Source organism: Bos grunniens, chromosome X, assembly GCF_055505025.1.
Source record: "Bos grunniens cultivar Pamir isolate PY7600 chromosome X, Bosgru_T2T1.0, whole genome shotgun sequence".
Lineage (NCBI taxonomy): Eukaryota > Metazoa > Chordata > Mammalia > Artiodactyla > Bovidae > Bos > Bos grunniens.
The window spans coordinates 61,824,405-61,834,212 of NC_141194.1; the positions used below are offsets into that span (position 1 = coordinate 61,824,405).

At 48.6% G+C, this 9,808-nt stretch overlaps 1 protein-coding gene across 5 annotated transcripts; it reads right to left on the reverse strand.

Moving 5' to 3' along the window:
• Positions 1 to 3,166: 3,166 nt before the first annotated feature.
• PJA1 (praja ring finger ubiquitin ligase 1) lies at positions 3,167 to 9,451 on the reverse strand. 5 transcript variants are annotated; one of them, XM_086387595.1, is made up of 3 exons: positions 9,338 to 9,451; positions 6,810 to 6,998; positions 3,167 to 6,245 (listed from the first exon to the last, which is right to left on the reverse strand). In XM_086387595.1, exons 2-3 carry the CDS (start codon positions 6,935 to 6,937, stop codon positions 5,216 to 5,218), a joined length of 1,158 nt encoding a protein of 385 aa, XP_086243721.1. In that variant the 5' UTR covers positions 6,938 to 6,998; positions 9,338 to 9,451; the 3' UTR covers positions 3,167 to 5,215. The 5 variants fall into 5 exon arrangements, with proteins under 5 accessions (XP_086243721.1, XP_086243719.1, XP_086243717.1 ...); XM_086387593.1 differs by having other exon boundaries at positions 6,810 to 7,004; XM_086387591.1 differs by having other exon boundaries at positions 3,167 to 6,998.
• Positions 9,452 to 9,808: the final 357 nt, after the last annotated feature.

A 9,808-nucleotide genomic window follows, 5' to 3' on the forward strand; every position in this document is an offset into this window, starting at 1 on the left:
CCAGGAAAGCCCATATTTCACTAAAGAGGCTTTCAAACAAACCGATTGGCACTCCCACCAATAGAAGACACTGGAAAGGGTCTATCCTTCCCTCCTTCCCTCCTTTCTTCACCTGCTTAATGCCTATTCATGCTTTCAGAGTGGTTTCATCCAGGATGCCTACAAGGACCAGCGCCCCCTGCCCAGGACAGCCAGCACAGCTCTTTGCCTCCATGGGATGACTCCTGCCGGTCACCCATGTTTGCCTCCACACAGTGCTTTGCACGGTAGACTGTAAGCCTCTCTTTACATATCTGTTTCCCAGCCTAGACTATGAGCTTTTTGAGGGAAGGGCTAAGCTTTAGCCTTGGGCTTGCTAGGTCCCTGGACATTTGTCTTCATGTGTTTGGTGCTCAGTCCCTACCTTCCTTCAGACTGGCTCCCAGCCCCTGCTTGGGCCATATTCCTCCAACTCTGTGTAAGCGGTTCCTGGCTTCTAGTCCTTAGCTGCTGTGGAAGAACTCCCCTACAATCTGGGTCTTGTTTCTCCTCTTCCTCCCACCGAAAAGCCTAGTGTCCTCCTGTCTGGGCGCCCCCAGGTTTCTCTTGCCTGATCCCTCACTGAGCTGTTGGGAGGCTGACAGCCTGGATTGCCTGTGGCCAGCATCCCTGAATGGGGTCAAACTGGAACCAGGCTGGACTTTTATGCTGAGGCCAAGACCCCTACCTGCTCCTCGCCACATTGAGACCGGGCCAGGCACAGAAAAGACATCCCAGCCATGCACACGTACTCCTACTCTCCCTTCTGAACCTCGGTCTCCTGACGGTTCACCTCCTGGGGTTGACGGGAGGGTCCAGGGACATCACTGAGTGTAAAGAGGTCTGGAGAAATCTTATCCAAATGGCAGGGATTATAAAGCCTCACTAACATTCTCCATCCCTCTTTGGGATAGTGAGGTCCAGAGGGCAGAAATAGTATAAGAGGCATGCAGGGGTCAGCAGAAACCTGCAGCAAAGTCTCATTCTGCAGATGTCAATGCCAAGGCAGGCTGAAAGTATTGCTCAAGGGTCCCAGAACCTGGCTTGCTCTATACGAGGACAAACAGAAAATGGGACAAAGGGTGTAAGGAGTGGCCAATGGGGATGAAGGGGAGAAGGAGGGGGCAGGGCCTGAAGAGGCTGTGGGTGGGGATGGGGCTGAAGCCAGGTCACATGCACCTGGGGGTCAGCTCACTGAAACACCTCCCCGGTTCTCTGAGCATAGCCCCTGCTCTGAGCCTACCTTGGTGGGGGGATTCATTCATCCTGTCAGCAAAGGTTTTTGGTAGTGAGTGCCAGGACTATGGAAATGAGTCAGACACAGAGAGCTCCTGACCACGAGGACTCACCGGGATAGAACGCAGAGAGGAAAGGAGCTAGAGCTATCAAAAAATAATCTTTTCAGGAACTGGCACGTGAACAGGGCTTGTTAGAGAGTGGATGGAATGGACAGGGCTGGGAAGGACATTTCAGGTCAGAGATCCAGACACAAATGAATTAATAGAAGTATCTAGCTGGAACAGAGGGTGAGAGAAGGTTGTGCCTTAAGAGCAAGGAAAACCCTTATGATGGCTCAGCAATAGCGCCAGTTGTGGGGACCACCTCAGGAAGCTGAGGTGCTCTCTTACAAGATGAAGTGGTTTCTGCTCCAAATTAGTGACCAAAATGGGAGGCTATTTATTTCACATCCAGGAAATCAAGATGTCCAGTGTGATGGGTGGCACATTTGATGAATACACCAAATAATTTACCCTCAAAAATAACTGCTTTGTGTATAGTGGTCCCCAAAGCCTACTGTTCTAGAACCACAGCAGGAAGTGCCAATAAGGGGTTCACTGACCTGTAAACAAGGGCTTCCCAGGTGGCTCAGTGGTAAAGAATCCACCTGCCAAGCAGGAGATGAGCATTCAGTCTCTGGGTTGGGAAGATCTCCTGGAGAAGGAAATGGCAACCCACTCCAGTATTATTGCCTGGAGAACCCCAAGGACAGAGGAGCCTGGAGGGCTACAGTCCACAGGGTCACAAAGAGTCAGGCATGATTAGTGACTCAAGAACAGCAGCAGCAGCACTGTAAATTGAAATCACCTGACCCTTGGTCATTTGGGGTATCTTGTATGACTAGGAAAACAGGCCCAAAAGTGGGCTATGGTGTTGGTAAGTGTGCCATTTGAGGTTCTTAGTTACAAACAACAGAAACCAACTTTAGTTAATTTAAGCAGAACGGTTTTATTGGAAAGCTATGGGGAAGCTTGGGGAATTGTCAGAGAGGATAGAGGGTTAGAAACTGGCAAGAACAAGGGAAATGGGCAGCCAAGGGCAGGGCGAATCCTGCCCCCTGGGCCACCACCACCCTCAGCACCACAGGAGCAAATGCTCCAAGACCTGGGCTCCTCTGCTTTCGTCCCTCCAAACAGGCATAAGGGTCTTTTGTGCTGAGACTGAGGCATCAGCTCACACTGTGTGGGCCCTGGGCCTGTGTCTCGGGCCTTGTTGGTGTTTCCAGTTGGGAGAGTCTCACCTCTGGCATGACCCTCCACAGTGATAGGCTCCTCACACAGGCCCTGGGGAGAGGTCCCTTTCCATGGATGTACCAAGGCTGACTAAGGAAAACTGGGGCTGCCGCTCCACAAGGAGCAGGGAGGAAGGCAATCAGGACCTAAGGGGGTTCTTAACACATCTTCTTGTGTGGTGCCAGTCAGGACACCACAAAGGTTAATGTTAGGCCAACTACCACAACCCCACCCTATGGGGGCCCCCAGGGTCACAGACTTCTGAGACATCATGACAGCTGAGGTGCTGGCTGAAGGCCAAGGGGGAACACAGAATGACTGGGAGACGAAGTTATAAATAGCAGCTTGACCAGTTACAGGAAAAAAGGACTGTGGCTTCCACCACAGGTTTCTGTGCTTACAGTGAGAGAAAAATCCTTTATTTTTTATCAATTGGAAACTTTTTTGATTTGACTTATTTTGTTAACAGTCATGGAAAAACACTGACACAAAAAAATATCAAGCAGAATTAACTTAAAAAAAAAAAAAGCCCCATTCCTTACTACTTTCTTCCAAGTCCCTTTTCCTCCCCAGAGGCAACCACTGCCATCAGTTAGGTTTGCAGCCTTCCAGACACTTTTATGCATTTTCATATATAGTTTGGTTTTATAAGGTTTTATTTTATCAATACATCAAGATTATACATATTGCTCCACAATATGCTTTTTTTACTTAACATTATGTCTTGGAGATCTTTCCATATCAGTGCATACCATTTTTAACTGCTGCATAGTATTAACTCCATACAACTAAAATATCTAACTTGCTCTCAGGGACATGCATCACTTTACATTTTGAAACCAAGCTACTCCCCAAACTGCCCTGAAAAGGCTGCTATTGTTACATTCACACCCACAGCACGAGTGCTGCCATTTCTTCTCTTTGTAGTCCAAACTAGATATTATCATAAAGAAAAACTATCACTTTCTGATGGACACAATCAGTTTCATTGTCGCATTAATTCACACAGCACTGATTGCCAGTGAGGTTGATCGTTAGGGACACAATCAGTTTCATTGTCGAGTTAATTTACACAGCACTGATTGCCAGTGAGGTTGATCGTTAGCAATAGCCAAGCTGTTGATGCTGAAAACAGCTCTCCAACTGTTGGGAGGAGTCTGAATTAGTACAATCACTTAGGACAGCAGTTTGGCAATATCTAGTTAGAATGAAGATGCTCTAACCCTAAGATGCCCAAATTTTACCTCCATGTACTTACCCCTAAAGAAATTCACACATGTGTACAGAGGAACATCTTTTAATTCTGTTCACTGTTGCAAAACACTGGGAAGAAACTAAATACCCACCAGTGAGAGAATAGATAAATAACTTGTGGTAAGTGTACAATGGGATATTTAGTATACAGCAGTTAAAAGGCATGTATCAAAATGACGAAATCTCAGAAACAATGCTGAGTGAAAAAAATAAAGCTGCAAAATGATACATTTTAGCAATTATGTCCATTTAAAAAACTCTATATTGGTTATGGAGATACATACAGGCATATACATATATATGTACACAAATACACATGCACACACACACTTCAAAAAAGGTAGACGAGAAGTAAACACACCATTTCCTGGATAGTGCTTACCTCTGTGGAAGAAGGTCAAAATAACAGGTGAAGTTCTTCACCTGTACCTGAAAATGTATGTTCACTGGAGAGAGAGAGATCTGAAGCCAATACGGCCAGAGGTTCAAACCTGTTCACTTTGTGTGGGTGGGCACCTCTGTTTTTCATAGTACTTGTCTGGCATATATTTCTCTCTTCCTTTTGTGTCACTGTGTTAATGTATACAATCAGCATACAGTTTGAGTTTTTACCCATTCCCTCTGAGACTTGCTATTTTCTAAAAGAGAATTGTAACTCCTTCACCTCTACAGTCTGTTTGGATGTGTTCCTACCATCATTATTTTTACTAGGCTTTTTCACTGTTTCTTTCCTTCTCATAGACTGACAGAATATTTTTTACTCAAACTTTTCCCCTTTAGTAGTTCAACAGCCATACACTTTACTCCTACTTTTAGAAATAATTACCCTTACTTTTGTTGTTGTTGGAGTCAGTATTTCCAATGAAACTAATTTTTTTTTCCTAGTGGGAACACCAAAAAACCCTATTTTGGAGGCAAATGCAAGAGATCAATTATAAAGTCACTTAGTACCACGGTTTTAGACGAAACCAAACAATTCCACTATACCGTGTAAAACCAAAAGGAGAACTTTAATAAGCTTTTACGGCACTGCAATTACAGGAACATTAACCCATAACATGCAACAGAAATGATGATGCCTCTTGGACAAATTTAACAGATAAACTTGACATTACAATCAACAGCAACATGTTCTACTGAAAAAAAAAATGCAACATTTCACTGCTCAGGTTAGAAAATGCATCTTCTTGCTGCAATCTCAAGTAGCACTTAGAAAATTTGGTTTTCCCTTTCTAACCTCTAAAACACAGTATGATTTTTGTAATGCAATCATACACAACCATTTTCACACTGGAAATAATCACAAGGAATCAACAGGTGGAGATTAATCGACTGATTGGTTTCATTGCAATGGTTAATTTGGAGAGGGCTCCTGCAGTATTGTGGATTTCAGATGGGGAAAATCATCAGACCAGGAGTAAAGAGCCTTGGTCTTAAAGTGGGGGAGGGAACATGCAGCGGCACACAGGGCAGGTGCCTGACTTCTGAAGCCAGATGGACACGCAAGGCTTGTGGAAATAGTGGTGGCATGGCAGCTCCGTCGCCACCTCCCCCTTCGCATATTCACTGCAACAGATGGGGCAACACATCTCCTGCCCCACCGCACTGTGATCTTCCGTGATCAGGATCTCAGGAAGAGTGTCGATGCTTTCCTTGCTGGCTGGTGGATTGGCCACCTCCACATCCACCGCCAGAGACTCCAAGTGTGCCAAGGCAGTTTCCATTGCCTGGGCCAGGCGTTCTTCAAGTGCCATGTATGTGAGGAACTGAGGATCCACGTAGGAAATGGCTTCAGCTACCCCCAACCCATCCGCAAACCCATCGAAGAGGCTCCAATCCACTTCGAGGTCTTCACTGACACTAGAGTCATCTTCAAGGTTGTTGTTGCCATCCAGCATGAAGACACCAGGCTGCAGAAACTCCTGACCAGAATCATTATCCCCCTCACTGCTGCTCTCGTTTTCATTGTATTGGAGCCAAGGAACTTCTCCTTCTTCGGGGGATGCCCTTTCCTCTTCCTGGAGAGATGGCCCTCGAACTTCTTCAAGTTCATTGTTGCCACTGGTGCCAGCACTGGCACCAGCACTGGCATTCACTCTGGCTTGCTCGGCTTCAAGCTCTTCTTTTCCCGGCAGAGTCTCCCAGCTCTCGCCGCTGGACGACAGATTTTGCTCCCGACCACGATACTTGCGACGCAGAGCCGCAGTCCACTCTTTGTCACTGTCAGAGTCTTCTTCAAAGTATTTGTAGTAGTCATCGCTGTATGTCCAGAAGTCAGGGTCGGCCATGGTTCGTCGCCGTCTAGGCACCTTTTCGGGCTTCACTTGGTCACTCCTGGCTTCCCTCTTGTCTTCGGGGTACTTCGGCTCAGGGTAGCCACTTGAGCCCTCACCTCCGCTCCTTCTTGCCAGGCCATCCAAGTGGCCTTCATCAGCGCTGGCAGTCTCCCTCCACCTGGAAGTGCTATGTGGCATATCATCATCATCATCGGTATCAAAAAAGATTTTTGGTTTCACGCAGTTGGGACTTGCCAGATTTCTGATTTTGGGCCTCACCACCGGTTCCTCTGCGCTCTTGGGAGTGTTTTCCCCACCACAAATACTCACAGGAGCCCTGCTGGGACATGCAGGTAAATTCGGCTCCTGTCTCTCCCTCTCCAGGTTGTTGCTGTTTGTGACCACCTTGCCTTCAGCAGAAGACGGCTGAGAGGCCATGCTATTTGACTGCAAGAACTCAGCTCTGCTAGCAGAGGACCGTGCTGCAGGGGCTGGGTCTAACTTGTCAAGCTCCTCTCTCACATCATGGTTAAAACTAGAGAACTGTGAGGCCACCCCAGCCAGAGACCTTGCCCCCTTCTCCGGGTCATACAGCTTATCATCTTTAAACTTGCCAGTTTTCCCTCTCACTGACACTCGCTCAACAGGCCCAGCCCCCTCCTCCTCACTATCATCTGCCCCAAAACAGTCAACATGTCCATAAGCCATTCCTCTTCTGCTCCCCGAAGCCCTGTACTCTCTGGGCGGGTACCTGGAGTAGTCCTCATTATCAGCGTTCAGGCTGGTTCCTGAGCTCTCGCTGTCATCCCAACTACGACGAGTGGTGGAAAACGGTGATCGGCTCCTCTTGGTGGTTTGACTGGGGGCTGATCTGTGCATTGGGACTTCGGATGGCGTCTTTGTCTGCCTGGAAATCCTTTCTTGCTGGCTTGTGGATGGCCTGAAACTGACATAAGCATGCCTTCTTCCATACCTCCTGCCTGTATTGGACTGACACCCTCCTGCTGGCTTGGGCCAGATAGGCTTGCTAGATTCCTGACCCATTTGCTCTATTTAGGAGGGTTTCCAATATGGCTGGGGATTGAGTGGGAAGGCTCCTGCTCCCTGCACACGCTTTGGAGATGGAGAGGTCAAATCAGTTCAGTATAAAGGAGCAGGGAGATTTATTTTCACTTCAGCAGGTACAGAAAAAAAAAAGAATAAGGGGCCTTTAAAATTAGTTTCACTTTCTTCTAAGGCCTGGAATAGCATTCAAGTGACTGTCAGGTGTAGAACTGGAACACATTTGTAATGTTGGCAAAATGATTACAAAACTGGGTTTGTAGGAAAGCCAGACTTATGGGAGAATCTGATGGAAGATGGAGGGTGACTGGACATTCAGAAGGTGGGTGAAACACTGGAATTGTGCCAACATGGGAAGAGGAAAGATGGCTGTGGTTTTTTTATGGGGTGCCTGCATTTTTCTGAGCCCTGTAGACATACAGGAGAAATGCAAACTGGAATAGAGTGGAAAATATAGATCACCATCACTATGTATGTGAGAGTGCCTGGTGTCTGTCAGGAGGAGCAGGACAGGTGGAAGGGGGACCAGCAATCATGAAGAGGAAAGACTCCTGTGTTTGTAAAGGGAAAGGGCTGGTGACAGCAGCATGCGATAAGGCATGACTGTTGGGCAGAATGAGACCCATTGTGGATGTGGGTATGAAATGACAGGCATGGTGTGGCTTCAGAGGAGAGGGGCATGTGAACGTATGATAGAAAGAGAATGTGCATGTGGTTCTGATGTGTGATGGCTGGAGCTCTAGGGAGGGATGCCTATGTTTATGTGTCTGTGGCAGGCCAGGAGAAGTATAGTGGCATTGAATGGAGTGTCCTCCAGTTTGTGTGTGTGTTCATCAAAATGGGAGGCAACAATCGAGAAGTGTCAGTGTGAACAAATGCATCAATGGGGAGACATCACTGGAGAGGGACATGCATGTGGCAGGTGGGTGGGCACCAGCAATCAAAGAACATCTGTATTCATGGATGTGGCGACAGGAAGGGGGGATGTTCCAAGGGATTTACGTGAGTGTGAGTGTGTGCATGGCAGGGACCAGCGAAGGAGGCTGTCTAGACATATGTAGCAGACAGGGAGCACCTGAGAGGGGTATGTGAAAGAGCGTGTGGGTGAGTACGCGTGTAAGTGGTGTAGGAAAAAGGAGCCAGCAATCCAAGGATATCCTTACGTGTGTCAGTGGCAGGCAAGGGGTAAGGCCTCACAGAGGGTGTGGGTGTGTGTGTGTGTTGTGTTGTATGCTCACCAGAGCATGCAGAGGCACAGGGAGGAGGGGAGGTATGTTTGTGGAAGGGGGTGAGAGGCAGGAAAGGCACCGGAGGGTGGGAGGCTGTGTGTGTGTCAGTCATTCTGTGTCTCTCTCAGGGGAAGGCACTGGGGAGTGTGACAATGTCTGAGAGGGTGTCTGTACATGTGTGTCCAAGCATGTGGGGGGGAGGGGACACTCAGGAACCTTGAGTATGGGGGGCAGCGGTAAGGCAGCTGCATTGGAAGGTTTTGGGCATGCGTGAGTGCGTGTGTGTGTGCGCACGCAAGCACGCGTGCATGTGTGCCCGGGTGCACACACCCATGTATGTGCGGGCATGTGCGTGTGTGTGTCCCTGTGCGTGCACGCAAGACACTAGGATGGGAGGGGGTCCGCAATGTCATAATGAGAGAGGGGAACGTTTATCAGCTCAAATAGTAGATCCAAACCAATGTGGCAGGGAAGGGGGAGAAAAGAAAGGGAGTGTGAGGATACAATTTTCCCTGGGAATGATTTGTTTTTCTGACAGCATTTCTTTTCCTGGAACAATATATTTGCCTAAAAATCTTCATCCTTTACCATTCATTAAAACAACTGCAAAATGGGGAAAGGCCACGGATCGCTTCACACAGGAGCCAAGAAGGGAGGCAGGAGGAGAGGGGAGGACAGGCATAGAGGGCCGCGACCACCACTCCCCTCTTGAACAGCGACTCAAGCCACCAGAGCGGGAGCCGGGCCATACGGGAGCCAGGGATGGAGAATGAGTCGTAAATCGGGCCAATGGAGGACACAGGCCTCCCTCTTTGGTCAGGTCCCGCGTCCGCCCCACCCCTTCCCGAGGGGTAAGCCCGAAAATCTGTTCGCTAGAGCCCCCCACCCCCACATCCTTACCCCGGTGCCCGGCCACTCGCCCTCACGCTCGGCCACTGGCCCCACCGTCACGTCTGAAGAGGTCGAGGAAATAAAGTCTTTCACTCACCCAGTCGCGACCCCGCACGTTCTCGGGAAGAACAGATCTCCGGGACCTCCAACCGCCACAACCGCCAGAGCCGCTGCTCCCGGGGCTCCAGCTCCTCCCCCTCCAGACAGCAGTGGGGCAGGCGCGGCTGCGGCGGCGGAAGTGATTGTGGCGTCGCGGCGGCCCGCCCCCTTGATGTGGCGGGGGCGGCAGCTGCTCTCAACAAATCAGGGTGGGCCCGAAAGCATTATTTCATTTGAAATGATGAAATCGTCAAGGATACAGAAAAGGACAGCGAAAACTGTAACCAACAGCCAGCTGTAACAAATGTTAAACATTTAGTCATATACCCTTCTGTTCTGGGGTTTGCATGGCTGCTGTCCTTGCTGTCTGATATAAAGTGAAATCTGCAAATTCCTTCTGATTCATTCCGATATGAAAGTAATCATATTAATATACCCTATCCTATGTTCTATGTTATGATTTGTAGTG

What these genes read in the sequence shown, in the direction of transcription:
- PJA1 (XM_086387591.1), bottom strand. Translation starts at nt 6,937, where the DNA reads ATGCACAGATCAGCCCCCAGTCAAACCACCAAGAGGAGCCGATCACCG.